This window comes from Sander lucioperca, chromosome 18 (assembly GCF_008315115.2).
Source record: "Sander lucioperca isolate FBNREF2018 chromosome 18, SLUC_FBN_1.2, whole genome shotgun sequence".
NCBI lineage: Eukaryota > Metazoa > Chordata > Actinopteri > Perciformes > Percidae > Sander > Sander lucioperca.
In genome coordinates, this window is record NC_050190.1 from 25,555,576 (window position 1) to 25,579,093 (window position 23,518).

The 23,518-nt window shown below is 42.9% G+C and overlaps 1 protein-coding gene across 4 annotated transcripts in view; it reads left to right on the forward strand.

Annotated features, from left to right (window-relative positions):
* The window catches only part of slc8a3 (solute carrier family 8 member 3), a 175,023-nt gene that overhangs the window by 35,808 nt on the left and 115,697 nt on the right, over positions 1-23,518 (forward strand). For 3 of the 4 annotated variants that reach the window (XM_035994866.1, XM_031309836.2, XM_031309837.2), the window contains exon 2: positions 602-2,469. In XM_035994866.1, the coding sequence (XP_035850759.1) occupies positions 689-2,469 (1,781 nt within the window). In that variant the 5' untranslated portion in view covers positions 602-688. Of the gene's footprint in view, positions 1-601; positions 2,470-23,518 lie in introns of those variants that run through there. The other variant, XM_035994867.1, reaches the window with a different exon arrangement.

Genomic DNA, 23,518 nt, shown 5'->3' on the forward strand with positions numbered 1-23,518 from the left:
TTTTATTAAACTAATGTTATCTGCATTGTTCACATTACCACAAATCTCATGAATTCCTAAGCATGGGGAAGTATTTTACAGACCGCCTCTCATAGATAACACAAAGGTCTCACGACTGTTGTTTGTAAAGAAGGAGGCAGAAACTCAATGAAGTCTTACAGAAGGATCGTGGGATAATGTGAATTCTTGCACTTCTATGAAATTGAGAAATTCTTTTCACAGTGTATGTTTCTGAAATGCAAACACACAGTCTTACACACTTGTACTAACACTGCTCCTCAAACTTGGGATTTAAAACAATGTGAGTCTGTGGTTGGACAACCATTCCATTATGTGATTAAAGTAATTACTGAACTATTATGTTTAATAAGTAATGCATTAAGAAAGTACAATAAATATTTACAAAGCAAAAGATGCATTTATCTGTCTAGTAATACGATGCAAAGCAACATGATGCAATTGAGTTACCGCTGTTTTCCCTGTTTGAAAGCTTTCTGTCATATGAGAGTAGACTCTTTGTCTCTTAAATAAATATATTTATATATATATATATATATATAAGATCCATATAATCTTTGTTGTTTCTGTCTGTTGTGTTTAGGTGGTGAATAGAGAAAAGTCACAGCCCAGTGCTGGATCCCAGGGGGACTGTCAGTGTGGTAAGGACCCTTGAGACGAAGGAGGGTGCATGGAGGGTTCAAGGCCTGTAAAGCCAGGGTCGTCAGCCTGCCTCTGGTTGGGGCTGGTCTCTGTGGCTGTAGCCTTCCTTTGTACAGAGGCCCGGACCACTCCGAGCCCTCTGCTGACCCCTAGCAATGCAACCTGCTCGGGAAACTCCAAGTGTCATGCAGGGATCATCCTGCCCATCTGGTATCCCGAGGATCCCTCCATGGGAGACAAGATCGCACGGGTCATTGTGTATTTTGTGGCCATGATCTACATGTTTCTCGGAGTGTCCATCATTGCCGACCGCTTCATGGCGGCCATCGAGGTCATCACCTCCCAGGAGAAGGAACTTGTCATCAAAAGGCCCAATGGGGAAACAACCACCACCACAATTCGGGTGTGGAATGAAACGGTCTCGAACCTCACCCTCATGGCCTTGGGCTCGTCCGCTCCTGAGATTATGCTCTCTGTAATTGAGATTTGTGGACATGGGTTCAAATCTGGTGAGCTCGGGCCTGCCACAATTGTCGGCAGTGCAGCCTTCAACATGTTTGTCATCATTGGCCTCTGTGTGTCTGTCATTCCCCAAGGAGAGGTACGCAAGATCAAACACCTCCGAGTGTTCTTTGTCACTGCAGGCTGGAGCATCTTTGCTTACATCTGGCTCTATATGATTCTGGCTGTGTTTTCTCCCAACGTAGTCCAGGTCTGGGAGGGTCTACTCACACTGGCCTTCTTCCCCATATGCGTACTCCTTGCATGGGTAGCGGACAGACGACTGCTCTTCTACAAGTTCATGCACAAAAAGTATCGCACCGACAAACACAGGGGTGTCATCATTGAGACGGAGGCAGAACGCTCCAAGGGGATTGAGATGGACGGCAAGATGGTCAACTCTCACTTCATGGACGGAGGGGCGGCAAGCAATCTTATTGGTCTGATCGAGAGCAAAGAGGTTGACGAGTCCCGGCGCGACATGATCCGCATCTTGAAAGACCTGAAGCAGAAGCACCCCGAGAAAGAGATGGATCAGCTGGTTGAGATGGCCAACTACTACGCTCTCTCCCACCAGCAAAAGAGCCGTGCCTTCTACCGCATTCAAGCTACACGCATGATGACAGGCGCGGGGAACATCCTGAAGAAACACGTCGCGGAGCAGGCGAAGAAGAGCATCAGCGTGCAGGAGGTGCACGTGGAGGAGCCAGAAGAGTACGTGTCTCGCATTGCGTTTGAGCCTGCCGTCTACCAGTGCCTCGAGAACTGTGGCGCCGCCATTCTGTCCATCACCAGAAAGGGTGGCGACATCAACAAGACCATTTATGTGGATTATAAGACGGAGGACGGCTCGGCTAACGCTGGGGCCGACTACGAGTTCTCAGAGGGTACGGTAGTGTTCAAACCAGGAGAGATGATCAAGGAAATAAACATTGGCATCATAGACGACGACATCTTTGAAGAGGACGAGCACTTTTTTGTGCGGCTCTGTAATCTGCGTGTCCTGGAGACGGAGGACGAGGTGCTGTCCCCCAACAGTCTCCCATACCCAAAGGCCATGCTGGGCTTCCCCACCGTGGCCACCGTGACCATTCTGGATGACGATCATTCGGGCATCTTCACCTTTGAGAGCAGCTCGGTGCACATCAGTGAGAGCGTTGGTATTATGGAAGTGAAAGTGCTAAGGACTTCTGGAGCAAGGGGGACAGTCATTGTGCCTTATCGCACCATGGAGGGACTCGCCAAAGGAGGAGGGGAGGACTTTGAAGACACCTACGGAGAGCTTGAGTTCAAAAACGACGAGACCTGGTAAGACAGCAACTCTTTTTTTCTCATGGTTGTGCGGCAGTTGCTTTTCATTAACGTGCTGTTGGCGATTTATTATTGATGATTTTTAATCAACCAAGGTTATTGAAAATGAAGTGCATTTAGGAGTAATAAATAACTCATTTTTCTTTTTTTGGTTCTTTTTGCATCCAATTGATTTGTGTGTTTTGTTTTTGAATTGCAGTTTGATGGTGATAAACCTGTCAAGTAACGATATATAATAAGTATAAGTATATAATCTATGAAAGCTAGCTTCAAAGCTATTCAGCAGCCTGCCAGACATGCGTCTCATTCAGCGTTTGATACAAAGATGTTGTCTTCTTTGCCTCTTGACATCATTTAATTTAGAACATAACCTATTCATGTGCTGTTTGCACTCATCACTGTGAATTTAAAAAAATACATCTTTACATGGTTAGATAGTGTGCGCTCTCATCTGAGCGTGCACTCTATATCCCCTTGTTTTCCTGTCAAGAGATTTTGCTCTAATCAAAGTTGCGTCTGTAGCAATTCTGTGTGTGTTGCATGCAATAGGGATTCAACTTTGGGATTTGTCACACAACTGTGGAAACGGGAAGTCCTTAAGTAACACCTCCTCTTGCTTCACTAATCCCTGCTGCGAACTGGATTTTTGCTCTTTTTCTTTTCTTTTATTGTTTCTATGTCATGTCTGCTTCGATTAAAAGAATGCAGTATGGAAGAAAAGGAACAGTAGATTATGAGACTAGTGTTGCTATAACAGCAACATACTGGAGGCCATGCATTGTATGATACTGCAGCCTTTTTTGTCCTGTGTATGTAAGGCAGTGCTCTGGGATACTGGCATGTATACAGAATTGAGCCTGAGAAATATTGATTTGTTTATTTCACAGCTTGCATCCGCTTGCATCTCACACATTGGTCCGCAGGCACTAAATCAAAGTGACATGCGTCTGTGACATCCCCTTCCCTCACCAATCAGTAGCCTCTCAGCGTGCTGTGGCTCACTGGCAGGGGCCTGAGCTCCAGGGTGTGGGTTCCTGAGGGCTGAGGCAGCCCAGGAGACAGCGGCAGGGGAATGAGTGTCGGGGTGATCAGCATGCTCTTGGGGCCTGCTGAGCTCTCAGGGTTTTTGCTTGATTTATGTGAGAGATGCTTTATGGGCCAGGCCTGAAGGCTGCCGGTGGGAGTAGAGGGGAGAAATGTGAAGAAAGACTGTTATTATGAGACTGCGATGATGTTGTTGGCATTGTGAAGAAATGCTGGTATATTGATCTGTTCATTGTGTTGCGCATCGTGCTGCGAGTTAGATGTTCTTACAGTGCAGCACCGCTTTGTTGTGAGAGTGCACAAGTCGACACGCTGTGAACTGATAAATGCTAGTAGTGATCTGGGAGAACAATCAGACTTCATGGTCAGATAATGATCGCTTCAGAACATCTCAATATAAAGATTCAAGATTATTTATTATTTGTCCTGAGGGAAATTTCTCTTGGCCATAAAGGCTGTTAATACACAGACGTTAAGTCAGACATGACATGAAGTGCATTCAGATGCCCTTTCAAAACCCTTCTAATGACCTGAGTTTAGGAGATTCACTGATAGAGGGATGAAAGGACTTGTGTTAAAACAATCTGGGAGAAGAATCAGACTTTATAGGCCGAATAATAATTTAATAATAGCCTCAGAACATTCAATAGAAAAGTAAAGATCTACGTTAAAGAGATCGCCAAACTCACCAGACTCCATTTAAATAAACAATACTTTTAGCTTGCATAGAGCCAGCATATTTTCACATGTAAATGGGTGAATTTAGGGTTTATTTCAACCAGACCAGAGTGGTGAATGTTTCTACAGTGAAAAGATGAACCAAGACAGCCTTTTTGATAGTTTTGTTTTGTTTCTGTCGACTTTGAATGAAGTGTGTTTTAAGATGACAAAGTTACTGTTTATTTAAATGGAGTCTGGTGGGTTTGGCGATGGTGATTTCGGGGCTGTGTCATGTTAAACAAAAAGGATCTTATAGGGATCTTTTTTTATAATGTAGTCAGACACTTGGACTAATAATCTGAGCCTGTCAGTGGCAAAACGAGCACTTTTAATGGACGGGAATTGAAGGTGCGCAATTGCAGCGCTCTTGCTTAATACTGGACCAATTTCAAAGATTGTTGTTCCCATCAGTCACTTAGACACAAAAAAAGGGAAAGGGAAATAGGTTGAAAAAAAATCTGAATTTACCCTTTAACATTGTCCATATCATATTCTAGAAACAACCCTCTATTATGCATTGAGGTTGAGGATGTGTAGATATATTATTTAATCAAAATATCAATGTCGATGAATTGGTGTGGCCTTTTGATCCCTTTAGCAAGAAATAAAGTCATCTTGTTTCTTTTAAATCTGTTGTAAATGTAAACTCTGACATTTGTAGTGATATTTCAAAGAAGAGGCCGTGTGCTTGCAAAGAAAAAAAGAATATAACTAAATAATAAGTCATTCCGTATGTGGAATAAATGTGGAGGAAATGGTCTTGTTGACATGTGCACACTGACACGCAGAATACACACTAACAAGAGATGACTTTAACTGCAGAGGGACAGCACAAGACATATTGTGGATATTACGCTAAACTCACACAGTCAGTGTGGATTAATGCACTCACTATAGAGTACTGATAGATTTCTCAAAACATACAGGACATTATTCAGTTAAGCAGTTAAAACAAAGAAAATTGTTCATATGCATGAACACGCTCGAGTATTAATATGACATTTTTTTTCCTTCCCCCTTCAGAGACTTCTGGGCTCTTTTGTAGAAATGGCAGACTGCTGTTACAGAACTCCCAACAAATCTCTCGAAATTTCCATAATTACGCTCGGATAGTGATGAATTAGATTCCGTGTGCATCCATAAAAAAGACAAAGAGGAGCAGTGGAAGTGACAGTTTCATCCAAAAGCATACTAGAAGATTCATGAGAACATTTCCATACACAAAAACAAAAGGGGATGAATGTGTAGAATATTCACTAAAAGGCATAATTACAACGATGCTTCTTCTGCTGCCTTGGAGGCTCTCCTCAGGGCCGTTTTTGCGCTCGCGACATGAAAAAGTCCAGAATTTATTTGCCTCCATTGCCTTCACGTTCATATTCCAACTGAAATTGACAATGGAAATGTCATGTTTATTTCCTTTTTGCATATATGTAGAAATGACAGACAGATTCCCTCTTTGGCACACGGTTTAAAACAGTTTTCCTTCTTGCTGCTATTTCAGTGTTAATCGAGTGACGAGTAAATGAGGCCAGAGTGTGCTCCCTGTCTAAAGGGCCAGGGCTTTCTTTGCTGTCCTTGTTAGGACAATTAGACCACATAGTGCGTCAGCTCTCATGCTCTTCTTTTCTCTCTCCCCCTGTTTTACGAGACATTGACTCTCAATCTCTTTTGACACACTTTGGGCCTATTGTTATCAGCCAGAGTGGAAATTTATTACAGTCCTAATCTTGGAGCTCTGGAATACATCACTCCAATTTTTTAAGCCAGACAATAGTTCTCAGCACGAAGGATGAAATGGAATAGTTTCCTGGTGGCAGGGCTTCTGCTCCGAGCTAACGGATATGCCTCATCGAGGCACTGCAAGCTTCTTAAATGTACATTTTATGGCGGTCAAAGCTATAAAGTGACTCAAGTTAAAGAGTGCTTCCTAATAGGTTAGGTAAAACTAACATGGACACGTTTTTGGGTGGCACAGAGCAGGGACCCCCACCTTTCCTGGATTGTGACACTTTTGGCTTGTGTTGTCTTCCCGTCGACCATGCTCTTGGTTTTTCTGGGTCAAAATAAAAAATGAAAACCGTAAGACACTTTTCGCTTTTTTTCCCGAGTTTTTGTAACTTTGTCATTCCCGATGTTCTTTATCACTTTTTATGATGTCTTTGTTGATTTTTTTTTCTGCACTTTTTGACATTTTTGTTGTTTTTTTTTTTACTTTTTTGGCACTTTTTTCAACGTTCTTTTATCCATTTTCTTCTTCAAATGCTATGAAATTGAATAAAACACCCAAATCCAATGAAAGTAATGAACTGATCATTTATTTTACATTTAGCGTTGTACGGAACCATCCACGTTATTTTTTCAATTTGGTTGAAAGAAACCCAAATTTCTGATGTAGAAACTATTTTTTTTACAATTATTTTTTGGTCTTTTCCGCCTTTAATTTGACAGGACAGCTAGGTGAAAAAGGGGAGAGAGAGAGAGAGAGAGGGGAAAGACATGCAGGGAATCGTCACAGGTCGGATTTGAACCCTGGACCTCTGCGTCGAAGCATAAACCTCTCAGTGTATGTGCGCCTGCTCTACCCATTGATCCAACCCGGCCACGAAAATGGGTCAAATTTGACCCGAGGACAACAGGAGGGTTAAAATGAGCCAAAGTCTATTTGTGACCCGTCATCAGGCTATAGTCTCAGTGTAGACATTTTGATCGATGTCTTTTGCTTAATGTGTTTATTTCTTTGATTAATCAATCGTTTTAGACAACAATATGTCAGAAAACTGCTCCTTATAATGATTTCCCACAGCTCAAGGTGACGTTGAAATAGTTTGTTTTGTCAGACCAACAGTCCACAAGCCAAAGATATTTGAATTTACATTTATATGAAACGGACAAAAGCAGCAAATTCTTACATTTGAGAAGCTGAATCACTTCAGATTAATCGATTATCAAAGTTGTTGTTTATTTTTCTTTCAATCAACTAGTTGATTAATCAACTAATGCTGTCAGCACAACATGAGGATGATTTTTTTCCCTTCTCGTATTGTTTAATTTAAAGGATTTTAAGGAGTTGTGAAGAGGTGAAAATATTCGGTATTACAGAAGAAAAGTCGAAAAAAATAAGCAATTGTGATGCAACGATTCCTCGATCAATCCATTAGTCCATTAACGGCTATTTCGCCAACTATTTTGACGATTGTTTTTTTTTCCAGTTTCTCCAATATGATTACTTGCTAGTTTCCTCCGTCAACTAAATGTCTTCAGACTGTTGGTTGGACAAAATAAGACATTTTCTCACTATTTTCTAACATTTTATGACAAAACGCTAAATCGAGGAACTACTCTTTAGTTCCAGCCCTGAACAGTACTTCTTAAATAAACCATTTTGAATCCTTTTGTGAACCTCTCAGATTCATCTTGAGAGCCTTTAGGGGGGGGCCCGACCCCCACGTGGGAAACCACTGGTAAAAAACGAGTTTGCTTCTGAGAATATTAAATGGCTTGAGGTTGCAGGCCTCTGTTTCCTTTGACCCAGAGAAGATAACACAGCTGCTAGGTGGAGAAGCTCCGTCCCTGGAGACATGGGGTGTTTAACTAGGCGCTGATGGATTCATAAACAAATGAGTGGTGTGCAGCGGACAGACCAGAATCAGCCAAAGTAATTGCCACAGTTGTCACGCCCGTATGAGCATGACTCTTCTGTGCTTGTAAACCTGCCTTATATTTTTATAAATAGCATCACGCAGGGTGTTGCATTATGTTTACGATAAGATTCACGGATTTGCCCTTTCCTCTGCTATCTACCCACCCCTCCCCTCCTCCAGCTCACGCAGTGCCTTCACCCAACCTTTTTCCTTAAATAGCCGCTATTACACTCCGTTTCAGCGTCATGTTTGTACTCTCGGGGTCTACTAGAAAAAGTTTACATGCTTTGATGTTCAAAAACATATCATGTTTCTCATACTGCCCATTGCTGCAGCGCCTCTGCCTGAAACACTCTAGCTGTGTTCCCTATCATGGAAATAGTGTGTTTGCCATTTTGTAGTGGCGTTCGAATTCTCCGCAGTAAGTTTAATTCACTATGTAGTCCCCTATAAAATACCCACAATGCACAGCTAATGTGAGTGTACGATGTACCCTACATTTTACTCCCGTACATCACAGTGAAAAGCAGCCGTGTTTTTCCGAAGAAGAAGCAGAAGCATCCGCAAAAACTGAAAAAGAGAAATGGAGCGGGCTTTCGTTTCTAAACAGTAGAAATATAACATGCAATGTGTGTATATATATATATATATATATATATATATATATATATATATATATATATACATACATATACATATATATATATATATATATATATATATATATATATATATATATATATATATATATATATACAGGGACGTATTAGAAGTATTTTTGTTCCTGTTTGTTTACATGATGCTGGGTGCGCCCGCCTCCGTCACACAAATAACTAGGGTTGGGTACCGAAACCCTACACAACCGGTAGGTATCGGACCGGATTAGAACGCAAATTTTGGTTCCACTTAATGTGTCGACTGAAATATATTCCCTCTGTCGCTCCAAAACGGACGTAAAAATATCACACTTTCTCTGTAGTCTACCGTTAGCTAGCTACCGTAAATGTAGCCTACTTTTAAAATGCCATATTTTTCCTCTGGGCTCACCAAAAAGGACGTAAAAGCATATTAACCATCCACTGCACGTGATCGCTAGTAAACATATTACATTTTTCAAGAATTGGTTTAGGAATCGGAATCGTTTTAAAAGTACCGGTTCGGCATTGGAATCGTAAAAATCTAAACGATACCCAACCCTACAAATATTTTCAGTGTGTGTCCGAAATCTCGTTTGGTGGTTCTCTAACACTATATAGGTAATACATAGAGAGTGAGTGAATAAGTGAGCGGTTTCGAACACAGCTTCAATTCTGTCTGAGCTTTTGGCCCGCCTCCTGAAAGTCCAGTCGGCTCCGATTGCTAATTGAGGACTTTCAAACAGGAATGTGGGCGAGGCGTTTTTAGGCAGCTGAGTAAAAGTGCTGTCTGTGGGAGAGAAAGCTCCACTTTGAGTGAAAAACTATATAACACACTAAAAGACAGGGAAAATCCAAAAAAGCATAATAGGGGCTCTTTAATATCTCTTGGACATTATGACTGACAGAACACATGTGCGTGCTGCATCCTGCTGACCACTCAGTGTTTCTCCTTGCCAGCACTTTCCCAGACATCCTGGAATAAACCCACGAGGTTTACCTTACCAGCCTGCAGCCAGCCCTCACACACAACCAGGATCATCCCAGCTCAGCTAATCATATTCAATGCTGTACTTCTGTTGTTTTATTCATGCGAGCCTCATATTTTCTGTTCTCCCAATAATTAGAATGTGTCTTTGTATTTTTACAGTGCCCCAGGGTGCAATCACACTTTGTTTTCTTTTGTAATGTGGTGAAGTTTGCTTTGTAGTATTTTTGGATTTGCTTCATTACATTTTACATCAGGTTAAAAAGTGAACCGTGGCTTGTAAACAAAAGGCAAAAGGCTTACTCACGTGTGGGACCGTTTTTTTTGTTGTTGATCTGATCACGTCTGAGATTTTGGCAGACAAGGGGATAAAAAACACAATAGGGATTGCACTTTCAGAACATTAATATAGCAGCATACTAAATTTGCTATGGAAAGACAAGACATAGTGGAATAATGGTGTCCTAAACACTCTTTGTGTGTGTTGTTATCAGAGCTTCTCTGTTCTTTGTTTTGATAGCCGGTCAGGTTTCACTATGCATCTTAGTGTACATGGCTGTAAAAAAAACGTAGGTATGTATTGTCTTGGGGAGACTGTGAGAGCTGTTTGGAGACAATCCCAATCTGCTGTTTTTTTCTTCTTCAGTATTTCGAGTACAGCTACCTTTTTTAAGTGAATATTTTGTAGTCATTTAGGTTACATATATAAACACATATAACCACAGTACTTAAGCCGCCTACACGTGATCTGTGGCAAAACCGCATTGCTAAAATCAAACTGTCTGTGGTGGAGGGAATGCATCCTTAGTCGGAATTACTGGCTGTTAAATGGCATGGCATCTGTACCACAGACACCTTTCCTTCTGCATCAGACACATCCCCAGACATACTATACTGGAAGATTTAATGAAAACATTTCTTATCTTAGCAAACTTATTGTGGCTTTTGCACTTTGGCTCCCGCTTACAAATAACACATACACACACACACACACACACACACACACACACACACACACACACACACACACACACACACACACACACACACACACACAGGTTGAGTGGCAATAAATATGCTGGCCCTGCATTTGTTCCTCCCAGTTGGGGGAATGCAATTAAGTTAAGGCTTATTTATAACACGATTCAGTGCAGGGCGTGTCGCCAGCTCCGAGCCTCCCCCTGAGTATTTGTGTGTAAATCTGACCAGCTCCGAGTCTCCACCTGAGTGTTTGTGTGTAAATCTGACTGGGGATCATATATTCAGGCTCCCCGAACTTTTGACAGTCTCTCCAGCCTAATAGAGTTAGGATGGAGCTAAGTGCTTCAGTTTGACCAATTTGACTGTCAAAGCGTTTAACTACAGTGTTTTAACAAATAAAGCGCTGCCCCGTTTTATAACTCAGTTTTATTCTGAAAAAAGACGACATGGCGCCTGCTCTTATACAGTGACTGAGTGACTGTGCACACTTTAAATAAGTTTGTTTGTGAAAAGTGATTCATTTTAAGTGCTCAGTTGACAAAATGTTAATACTGTCACAGACTGGATCCTCCAGCGATTTTACATGTTGCATTTTAGGGATCTTTCCCCCAAAATGTATTTGCGTCAACATTTAAAGGATGGAGGGATGTAAAGCTAAATGTGGAGGGATCTTGTGGTGGGTTAAATCAAAGTATTCAAGTTGTATTTTTGAACAATTAAAAGGTTAATTCACCCAAATTACAAAAATACATATTTTCTCACTTCCCCCTCATGGTATCTGGCTATGTAGACAGTTTCCATTTGGACTTTTTAGTCAGTAAAAGTTTAAGTTAAAACCTGTATACAGCGTATTCTCAATCAATCCATTTTTATTTGTCACATAAAATCGTACGGGGTACAATTCTGTGGATTATGTTAGTAGTAACAAGGAAAAAGAGATGTTTTTAGCCTCACTAGCACTAGCAGCATGGCTAGTAGGACAGAAATGTGGATGTCTGTTGGTCCACCACTTTGGTCCAGACTGAAATATCTCAACAAATTGGGCAAATTGCCATGAAATCTTGTGCAGAAATTCATCATGTCCCCAGAGCATGAATCCCTCCTGGTTTATCCTCTGACTTTTCCTATAGGGCCACCTTGACGTTCACATTTGTGGTTTTGAATGAAATGTCTCAACATCATATTGGATGGATTATTATGAAATTTAGTTCAGTTCACTGAAGTTCACAATTTAGTTACTGTTTACAGTACGCCAGGATGAATTTAAATAACGTCGGTGTTTCCAGATTTGTGGATCTGACTTTTTCTCATCAGGTGAAGACATTCATTTGTCAATACTTTGGTTTATAGCTAAAATACCAGCAACATGGTAAACATTGCACCAAGTCCGCGTGCCTGCGTAGAACCTTCCTTCTACTTCTCTCCCTAGTAGTGCGAAGCGAACAACCATAGACAGTTATGGACCAACAGATCCCGTTGCTCTGGACGGAGACCAGTGAAGGATATTAGAAGCACTTTTCCGGTGAGCGCTGAACGTTACTGCGCAGCCTCCAACTGAGAGAGACGACGTAAATGTGACGTGAGCAACCTGTCTGAAAGTCTGAAAGTCTTCTGGTAGCTGTGCCGAGAGAAATCTCAATCATTCCCAATCTTGCAGAGACAGAGAGCGTAGGTATATGTAAGGAGATAACATAGGCACAGGCTAATTATTGCTAACTAAAATGCTAGTTAACATTAGTAATTAAACTTAAACAGCTAATGTAATTCGGAACTGCCTGCGAGCTTCTCCTGTACTATACGGTAATTCCTCTACTATGCGAAAACATTTTTACAAAAACGTCTGCTACGGAGCCATAACGTGAGGTACAAGTTAATGGAGCCTTTTATACATTGTCATGTTTCTTTAGAAATAAACAATTGACAAACTTTAAACGTTTCAGATGTAAAGTTATTCGCTGTCAAAGTGACGTCAAAATGAATGGCAGTCAATGGAAGGTTAATGGCGGGTGATGGCTTGTTAGCATCAAAATGGCGCCATAGGCGCTACGCTTGCCAGACGCTCGCTTACCCCCTTGCAAACAACAAAAGCTTACAGTTTTGTCGGGACAGACGAGGAGGTGGAGTCATTGCTCCAAACAATGCACACACACGGTACACACACAGACGCACACGCGGCACACACACACACAACATACACACACACACACACACACACACACACACACACACACACACACACACACACACACACACACATGCGGCGCACACACACACACACACACACACACACACGCACACACACACACACTGCACACACACATGCAGCGCACACACACACACACACACATGCGGCGCTCACACGCGGCACACACACGGCACACACGGCACACACACACACACACACGCACACACACACACATGCACAGTACATTTTAACCCTTTAGACGGTGGAGCGTTTTTAAGATTGGAGGGTGGTTTCACTTTCACTTTGTCGCCGTCTAAAAGGCACATCTGATAAAATATTTTGTCGTTTTCACCCGCGAGCGTATTCGTGTAAACGGGGCCTAAAGACAGATCTTGATAAAATCTGGGCAAATAAAACCAAATGTATCTGTGCTAGTGGTATGTTACTTTTTAAACGTTGCCATCCTGCAATTGTTTTGATTATAATCCTGAAGCTAATCTGCAAAACAAAAAAACAAAACCCAGAGCCCCCAAAAAACAAGTCCTATTTAACAGTGAAACATCCCCACTGAAAAGGGACCTGCTAACAGCAGATGTTGTGATCACCGGCAGCCTGACGCCTGGATATACTGGAGTATTAGATCTTTTTCTTTAATTGGTGTGAGCTAGTTTGTGAGCAGACAGCTCAAGTACTCTGATGCTGCCTTCAGTCATATCAGATGTGCTGTAAATAGGAGCTGCCTGCTGGGGGAAAACCTTTAATGTCGGCCTCCTGGAGGTGATAAGTAGGATATGTGGGAACTTTTTATTGGCTGTGATATCACCAGCTTGATGTCACAAACTGTGGAAGTGTGTCAACACCCAGGGTAAACCAAGAGAAGGAAATCAGTTTGTCTCGGCCCGGGTTTGGAGGCTAACAAAGCTTGTATGACAAACTGGAGCTGTAGTGTTTGAAGGACATGAGTGTTTACCAGGCAGCAGATGATTTTGTGTTGCATTATGGGAAATGTAGGATCTAGCATTTTGCTTTACCATTACTAGGATATCACGACCTCTGCTGCTTCGATTTTGACTTAAACAAATTGTCTATTGTAGGTCCCCCAACTCCTCTTCTCTTCTCTTTTCTTCTCTTCTCTTCTCTTCTCTTCTCTTAATTGCTTGTTTTATCTGATCAACAGTCCAAAACCTAAAACGTTGGTTTATTTTGGTATTTCATTCAACAAATTGTGTGTTTTTCAGTTTACTTTCACGACAAAAAAGCAGCTTGAACTTGTGATTGTTTGGTATTTTTGCCTACAAAATGACCTAAACATCCAATCGACTATCAAATAGGCCTAGTTGTCAATTATTTTTCTCTCAATTGACTAATTGATTAATCAGCTAATTGATTACAGCTGAACAGCTCTAATGAGGACTATCTCTAACCAAATTCAATACATACACCTTCACACAACAGCACACATAAAAACACGAGAACTAATAAACAGGATAGAATACAAGAACAACTATTTGAAAACTTGAAAAGCGAGATGAAGAGTGGTGCGTTCAATACAGGCCGCTGCTCCCATTTCATCCCCTGCCCTCGCTGCCCTCGCTGTCCTCGCACCTACATCCAGCATGTGCATACTTTGATAAAGGTCAGTGGTGCTCCACAGAACCTTCCTGCATGCACAGTGCAGCAGCATTGAGACTAGAAATCGATACAGCTCACAGTGAGGGGAGCTAAGGTTGCACCACGTTGCACAGCGAGCGGGGTTTTGCAAAAGGCTGCAGGAAATGAGAGAAGCTGTCGGCTTTTAGGCTTTTTTTTTTTTTCTTTTAACCTGCCCGTGTCTTATTTTTCATGCCTGAAACAATAATAGAAAAGCATATGAGAGTGCCGAGTATGTTTTGCAAATTTTCAAATGTAGAATATGATTAGAATGTGTGAATTCGGCTCACGGCACTTGACGTCTGACCAATATACAGACTGCTTCACTGAGCAACCCTGAAGGCAGACGAGAGTCAGTAAAGCTGAATGGATGAATTCAAATGAGGATCTTTTTTTCTCTTTTAAATGAAAGTCTGTCCACTCCCCCCCCCCTCTCTTTTCACTTATGGTGGTGGTGGTGGCATGTTTGGTGCTGAGTGCTCATTGCTGTGGCTTTTTCGCACTACACTTCCCAGAGAGGTGCTGTGTCACCTTCTCGGTAGGATTTCTGTTTGTGACAGTGGATAGACGGGAAAGGGGGGACAGAGAGAGGGGACGACACGCAGAAAAGGGCCGCAGGTTGGATTCGAACCTGGGCCGCTGCAAAGGACTCCGCCTACATGGGGTGCACGCTCTTACTGGGTGAGCTAGAGGTCGCCCCAAAATCCTAATTTGTAAAGTAACTAGTAACTAAAGCTGTCAGATGAATGTAGTGGAGTAAAAAGTACAATATTTCTCTCTGAAACGTAGTGGAGTAGAAGTAGAAAGTGGCATGGAAAGAAAAGACTCAAGTAAAGTACAAGTACCTTAACCTTTGTACTTAAGTAAATGTACTTAGTTACATCCCACCACTGTCAGTCAGCCAGTCAGTGACACCCATTAGTGCTGTGAAGCGACAGAGCCTCAGGTGACACCCTTTGACTCCAGACAATAGCAGCCGTCCTGTCACGAATCGGTGCATCCGTGCCGTCTCTAAGGAAGCTCAACAGTCAGCCATGGAAAGTGAGTTTGTTTTGGTTTTAGTTTTTCCTGTATATGATTTTTGGGTTTCCAAGACAAAGAAAAGGAGTCGGTGGGCTCTGTGCTTTGTTCAGCTGTAAATCACAAGGGGGGGCTTGTACCACTTGAAGTTTTTTTTTCTTTCTTTGTCCTCCTTTGATTTTCAGGCATGCAGCAGCCTCCTCACTCTCTCCACAGCTCTCCATCTCTGCAGTGGGGTGGGGGGGCACCCTGAACCGATACTCGCTGTGATCTCACTCCAGGTTTACTCTGTACACTCTCCCCAGTCCCAGGGCTACTCCTCTCCTCTCTCTCTCTCCGTTTGTCAGGCCGGACCAGCATGCTCTGCGGGCAGCTCAGGGGACCTCCTTTAGGTGTGTGGTGGGGGGGGGGACTCGCTTCTCCATATTATTCACAGGGTGCTGCAGCAGAAAATGCGCCAGAATGCATCAGTAGTTCCTCACTATACCCTTCTCTATCCTCTTCCTGCACGTCACCCTTCATCTCTTTCCCCATGCCTCCTCTTCCTCCTTCCTTTCTCATCATTTTCCTGTTGGGGCAGCAGCTCTGTGATGCTAAAGCAGACATAGATCTCAACATTCATGTATCAGCTGTTTTAAAAAGTCAAAAAAAGTGGCTTGATTTGTGTTTTAAAGCTAAATAACCTTTGCGGGAGGACTTTTACAGAGCCAGCAGTATTTCAGAGATGATTTTCCTTTTTATTTGCAGTGTGGTTTCTATATTTAGATGATATGTCTGTTTCAGATACCCTTATCATGGATTCTTTGTATTTGCTCAGCAACATCTCCCATCCTATAGCCGGTTGCTGATCAATGCTGTTTATGAGGCTTTGGTGAGCTTGTGTGATGGTGTGTCAAAGAGAAAGCAAAGGCAGCACACACGGATGGATCTCAGTGCCGAGAGACTTGTAATCAGTCGAGGGAAATCTTTATTTTGCAACCCTCAACTTCTTACTCTGACTCTCCGTCTGTCTCGACATTGCATCCCCTGAGGAAAGTCCGATCCCCGAGGCACAAGCTAGCCAAACTCTGTCCCCTAACCCTCCAGGACAGAGGTGAAGACAGACTGCATGCTCAACCAACCCGGTCTCACGCCAGTTCGTAAGTAGTCACATTATTTTGATTTATTGATTTGTGTACAGGTCACGATTTTCTCGTTTATTTCGTGAACAGGTCATGATTTTCGAACATTACCATTTCACGAACTGCCATGACACTGGGCTGCTCTGGGGGACGCAACAACGGGGAAATTAAACACCACAATGGGGAAAATAAACGCCACACACCGGCGACAACAACAGGACGGACCACCACAAGCAACCACAAAGGGGAAATTAAATGCCACACGCCGGTGACAATAACGGGACGGACCGCCACACAGGGACGCGATCCCCGGGCGCAGGGACACGATCCGCGGTCTCTGTGGCACGCAACAACGGGGACATGAAACGCCACAACAACGGGACGGTTGTGGTTAGGAAAAGAAGAACTGGGAAAGGAACTGCCACACGCCGGACGCGATCCCTACTCTCCGGTGAAAGTCCTGTGTTGTTTGACCCATCCTCCCTACGCGGATTTTCTGCTTTTCATACTAACCCCTACCGTTGTTGTGCTGTGATTACGAAACATGCTTCCCATTTTAATACATTAAATTAAAATTCGTAATCACCACACGAAAAAAACGACATAATTGTGTCCTGTTCACGAATCAATAGATTCAATAACGTAACCATTTCACGAACTGCCGGGTTGGCTCAACACGCGTGCGTGCGTGCGTGCGTGCGTGCGTGCGTGCGTGCGTGCGTGCGTGCGTGCGTGCGTGCGTGTGTGTGTGTGTGTGTTTTCTCCCTGATGCATCTGTGCCGGTGTGAGAAAAAGGTTCACTCAGGAGAGGAAATGGATCTTTTGTGTTCCTCCTAATCCTCCCTGTTGATACTCGAGTGGCAGACTTATTAGGCGACTTTATGCTCTGCAGCAGGGGAAGAGCCACTCTCAGGGCTTTCCGTGCTCTCCTGAGTGATCATATTTACATCAAACTGAAAACGGTGGGCGCATAAGGGAGGGTCCTTTCATGCAGAGTGTGCCACATCCCATAAGAGGTTGAAAACTGAATGTGGTAATAGCGCAGCGATCCCTCCCATTTACACTCACAACAGGGGGGAGTGCTGTCTGATAACGTTGAAGCCCTGAGGATTTTGGCAGACAGCACAATACACATCATGGCAGGAGAAGTGAAGCTTGTGGCATCTTGACAGGAAGACGTAAGCAGAGGCCTGCAGGCTGGTGTAAACAGGCTGAGGTTAAAGGTTAGCCAAGAGTTCTGCACAACAGGAGCGATGGGGTGGCTCCTGGGGCTCCAGCCCGGAATGTTTTCTCAAAAGCCCCAAAACTTGTAGGGTTTTAAAGTGCTCATATTATGCTTTTTGGCTTTTTCCCCTTTCCTTTATTGTGTTATATATCTTTTTGTGCACGTTATAGGTTAACAAAGTGAAAAAGCCCAAAGGCACTTGCCATCTCCAACAGAAAACACTGTTCACAAACTGCCTATAAACAGCTCTATTGTAGTTCAGCCTTTACTTCCGTGACGTCACTTTGTAACACATGTTATAATGCTCGCCTAGCTGCTAGCGTGGCACGCCCTCATACTGTGCAACTGACTAGCTAGCATTGCTTACCTAGCTACTGAGCATGTGCGACTCCCAACAAAGATGGAACAGAAGTGAGAGGTCTCACTCTGTAGCTAAAACAGAGAGCTCAACACACAGGGGGAAAAGATGAGCTGCAGCAATGTGTAGTACAACAAAAAGATGGTGTTTTTTGAAAATTAAACCACATAAACCTATTCTGGTACAACCTCTAAATACAATTATGAACCTGAAAATGAGCATAATATGAGCACTTTAATATACCTCCAACTTGTTGGTCATTTTTTTCCGACAGTCTCTCTGACTGTAATCAGCAAATTAATGCAGCAAAAGTTCTATTACTGGGAAAATATCGCCGTCCTTTTTAAGATTACTAATTCTATTAATGTCAAATTTCTACCCTACCTACTATATATATAAATATAACTTAAAATAAAAGCATCAGATAATGTTTGCCTCTATTTAGGAGGCAGGAGTGAAAATGAGTCATCCTCAACATTTGTTGTGTTCTGGTTTGAGAATGATGAAGACATGTTAGATACAAGCTCTACAGGATGACTCTTTTCCTTGGCAACTATCATGTTTTTCCCAAATGATGTGCAGATTTTTTGGCATTCTATTATCAAATGGCATGAAAAAGAGTGCAAATAGCTGCCGTAAATGGAGCATGCAAGTTTGGGCTAAGCCCCGAAAATTTAGAACGTCTAGTAGGGCTGCACGATATGAGGAAAATATCTAATTGCGATTCTTTTGACTGATCCTGATTGCGATATGATTCACGATATTGGAGGGAATGATCGTTTTTGTATCATTATTGTCATTTTCATTGAAAATTATTAACATTGAAAGAAATGAAAATGATTATAGTGTGATTTTTGCGAGCATCTGTACCAAACAAAGATTTTTCTGTAGTCTGTAGGATAGGATTTGTAGGCCACAATACTTCATTCTGAATGGTTTGTCACATATTTTGCCATTAACAAATATTGCGCCCCCCTGCGATACAATTGCGATTAATTGTGCAGCCCTAACGACAATAGCAACTATTCTTGTCTTAGTCCCCTTAACTTTCATCAATATATTTAGTTGGATTTCTATTCTTGTCCTTGTTGAAGCTTTGAAGTTTCTTTCTTTCTCTTTTTAAGATGAGAAGCCTTTTGAAATTCCCTCTGGGTTTAGTGTTTCACCTGTGGAGTTTTTATTTATGTTCCTCTACTTTGTTCAGGAAATCTGAACTCAGACAATCTTACCCCCAATTCCCACCAACTGCGGAACGTCTGCGGATCCACTCCGGAACGGCGGTGGAGTCAATAGGTTTCCATTAAAGTCAATGTGTGTATTTCCACTGACTGCAGAACGGCTGCGTTCCGACTCCGTCCCAGCTCCGGTGTTCCGCAGCCCTCCAGAGCAGATACGCAGAGCTTCTATTTTTGCCGGGCGCCGGAGAGATCCACAGCAATTCAGCACAATTCAGATTGTGCGGGACAGGAAGTCGAGCACAGAAACAAAATAAAACATCCGGTTAATTTTCAAAATAAAATCCACCGGATCATATTTCCCTGCACTACACCTTGAAAACACAGCACAGAGTTGTTTCCCCTCTACTCCTCTGGATGGAAACTAACTGTTGTTGGTTTTGTGGTTCTATTCTACGTGAATTTGCGAGATCTCGTGGGTCCTCGTGACTACAGCTGTCAGTCATGGTTGCAGCCGTTCCGCAACAAATCCGGACCTGGACGGCGGAGCACATTTATCGGTGTTTTTTGCCCCGAATGGCTCTTTCCAGGCAGCGCTGCCTGGAAGGCACTAGGATTAGGCACTGGTTAGGGTTAGGTGCCTTGAAGTCAACGGTCGCAGTGCTGCCTTGAAGTCAATTAGGCAATGGTTAGGGTTAGGGTTAGGTGCCTTGGAGGCAGTGGTCGCAGCGCTGCCTGGAAGGAGTCATTGGGGGCAAAAAACACCATTGAGCGCGGAGCACGGAGCCAACATGCAGCGGAGCCGATCTGCAGCCATACCGCAGCTGTACCACAGTTGGTGGAAATGAGGGGTTAGTCCTCAGAAGTTTTATCTGCTTCACCTGCCCCAGGTACTAGACATCTCTGTTTTTATGTATAAGGATTTAAAGGTTTTTTTTCTTTCAGTGCAGGCCGGGTCGTCAGGTCCACATTCAACAGCGCTTGAAACTTCAATGTATATCTCTAGAGATAAAATGGCTGTTTGTTCCCCATCTGTGGTGCTTCTTCTGATGTTTGCCACCATTTCTTTTAGCCTACTTTCTTTTTTTTCTGATTAAAACCCCCCCAAACTCTCAGGGTTATTTTGGTCTACCCATGGTGTCTGTAAAATCTGCCTCGCACGATCGGCTGTGGGCCTGGGCCCCTGCTGCTGCCTAAACGAGAGAGGACTAACATAACACAATGTTATGTCTCCCGTTGTATTGGTTTGCCCTCTTATGGACATAATGTGCAAAAATAGATACTTGAATATATCCAAACCTCAGTGGTTTTGTAGAACAAATATCCGATCTACATTTTCGACCAATTTTGACAGCCCTACCAGAAACCTTGCACCAAATATATTATGCTAATATGCTAATAAGTCAAAGTTGTGTTTACAGCTCGTTGCTCTGCCTCCAAGTGACAAAAAAGGTTTGGTTGGTCCCTCTGTGTGACACTAGCTGTTAATAAATGTCAAATAACAGATTCAGGAGCATGTATTATTGCACATTGTTAATGTAGTGGAGCCACGGTGTCTCTGCAAAATAGCCTCGGGAAGGAACTTGTACGTTCAAAAGTTGTTTTAGTCGTGCAACAGAAAACTCAGATTGGACAGATAGTCTAGCTATAGAGTTGGGTACCGAAACGTGGTGCCAATAGGGCAACGGTTTCGACGTAAACGGTAGTAACGAATAAGAACGAAAATTTCGGTGCCTCATTTCAGTGCGTCACTTCTATTTTTTCAGAAGCATCGCTGCACGGGACGCAACGTTACCGTTAGCTGGTAGCTGGATTAAACACAACGGTGTACAAGCGGTGTAAAGTGTGACTGTATTTCCCTGTAGAGGATTCCAACACCGGGACAGACAGTCTGACTGCAGCTGCCGTTGTCGGAAAAACAACACAGACGGTGCGTTCACTTGAAACTCGCCAGCCTTGTGGTGCATTTTAAGTTATTGTAAAATACCCTTTTCCCATCTGGTGCTTGTTTTTGTCTTTTACCAGCAATTTACTGGTGAAATAAGTCATTGTTATAAGTTATTGTCATTACATTATTAATCAATCATTTCATTTTGACCATATGGCCTTAGCAATAAACAAGCCGTTCTTAAATGTCGCTGACTGTCGTGCTCCTTTTTTAATATTTTATATAAATTATAAATATATTACATATATTTCAGTTCAGGCACCGGTTCAGGCACCATTTAGGCACCGGCACCGTTTTAAAAGTATCGTTTTAGCACCGGTATCGGAAAGAAGCCAAACATACACAACCCTATCTAGCTAGCTGTCTGGATTTACCCTGCAGAGATCTGAGGAGCAGTTAACCATAGTCCTCAGAAATCCACCAGAATTTAGAATACCAACAAAGGAGCATCCGGCCAAAATGAGGGACATTCGGCGGAATTTTCGGCAGCACCTGAGTAATCCCGGAAGTGGAACGTCGTGTATATAGACTATTTTGATCTGGATCCGTGCTACTGTAGGTGTTGGCCCACCCTGGCCCCACATGTATGTGGGAAGGCCAGATATGCTAGAGGCTTGGTAATGGAGGTGGAGGGGTGGGTAGGAGGGCCATGCAGGGTCAGTTTGGCAAAGAGCTGAGCCCATGCTGCCCCTCTAGGGTCCTGGAGATGGGTAGAGCTGTCATGTCGAGGGAGCTGGAGAAAGATGAAGAGGTTACGCTGCTTGGATCACAGCTCTGCCAAGGCCCCCGGGACCTCTTTCTCTTTACAACACTCAACCTAATCTCCCCCGCTATCGCCCCTTTCATTTCCCTCTCCTTTTCTTCTTTTCATGTTCTTCTGTCTCTTATCGTGTCGGGGGCCCTTGTTCCTGGCTTGCTTCCGCTCTTTTACCCCCCTCCCCTCATTTTTTCTCTCTCTTAGTTTTATCTCTCCCAGCCTATTTTCAAGCAACCCTTCTTTTGGATTTTTTACCCTTTTTTTCTCTCCATCCTCCTCGTCTTTATCTCAGTCTAAATTTCTTTTCATTTGAATCGTTATAACTCCATTTAGTTTCTTTTCACCCCACCACCATTCATATTTATTATTTAAACCCTCAGCAATGCCTTCCCCTCTTTATGGATGTTGGCCTACTTCTGTCTCAACCTGTAATTGTGATTTGGATTGAGACCTCCGGACCGACGTCCCTCAGAGTGTCGCTGCACCGGGGCTGAGGCGTCAAACTGGTTCCAACTGGTTATGTACACATAACAGAATGCAAAACATCATGATCATAGTAACATAGAATATTCTGCTGTATGTATTAAAGAATGACACTGTTCTTCTCAGTGTAAGATCCAGATGTGTCTGAACCAGAGATGGGGACTTGAGTCGCACACACAGTGACTTGAGACTTGACTTGAGTCCTCAAAAGACTTCAGTCTCAACTCAGACTCGAGAACAATCTTTTTTTTTTTTTTTTGAAAACGTCTGATGAGCTGAATGTTATTCCCCTCCCTGCGTAACCTATAACATAACCTGTAACACGTACCATACGGTATATCTGCTGCTTCACACAACAAGGCCCCAACAAGAGAAGCACTGATTGCAAAATATGTGGTATCAAAAGAAAGGATTCTGGCTCAGCCACATCTCATTTTATCAGGCACCTAAAAGCGCACCCTGATAGGATAGAAAACATGTTTAGCTCAGCATTGGTCATCTAACGTTATCTTGCTTCTTGCTTTAACTCCCGACCTACGGAAGGTTAACTCCGACTGTCGTTCGCTAGATGTTATGAAAAGATGAATGAGTGTTTGTTTGCCAAATTTGTGGTAGTAGATTTACATAATCATTTATGTCCTGTTGGCTGCAATGCTTTGAATTCCTTATATACTGTATAGCTATGCAATGTTCTAAGCAGACTGGATGGGACGCAGCAGGTGATACAACACTCTTTATAACCACAAGAGACTTGAGACTTGACTTGGGCTCTAGCTCAGAGACTTGAGACGTGACTTGGACTCTAGCTCCGAGACTTGAGACGTGACTTGGACTCTAGCTCCGAGACTTGAGACGTGACTTGGACTCTAGCTCAGAGACTTGTGAGCATTTCTGATCTGAACTGCCATTCAGCTTTTAACTCTAGTGGAATTTACTATTAAGTGTGGTTGAGCTTCTTCCAAAACACTTATTATAATTTAGTAAATTGTAAATCTGGTTCCTTTTGATGGAGGCTGGCATCCTTTTTTTTTGTCTCGTCTTGTGATTTCTTTGTCAATTCTGCTCATAAAATGTACAATTTAACAGCAAATAAAGCTGCCGACAAGTGATGT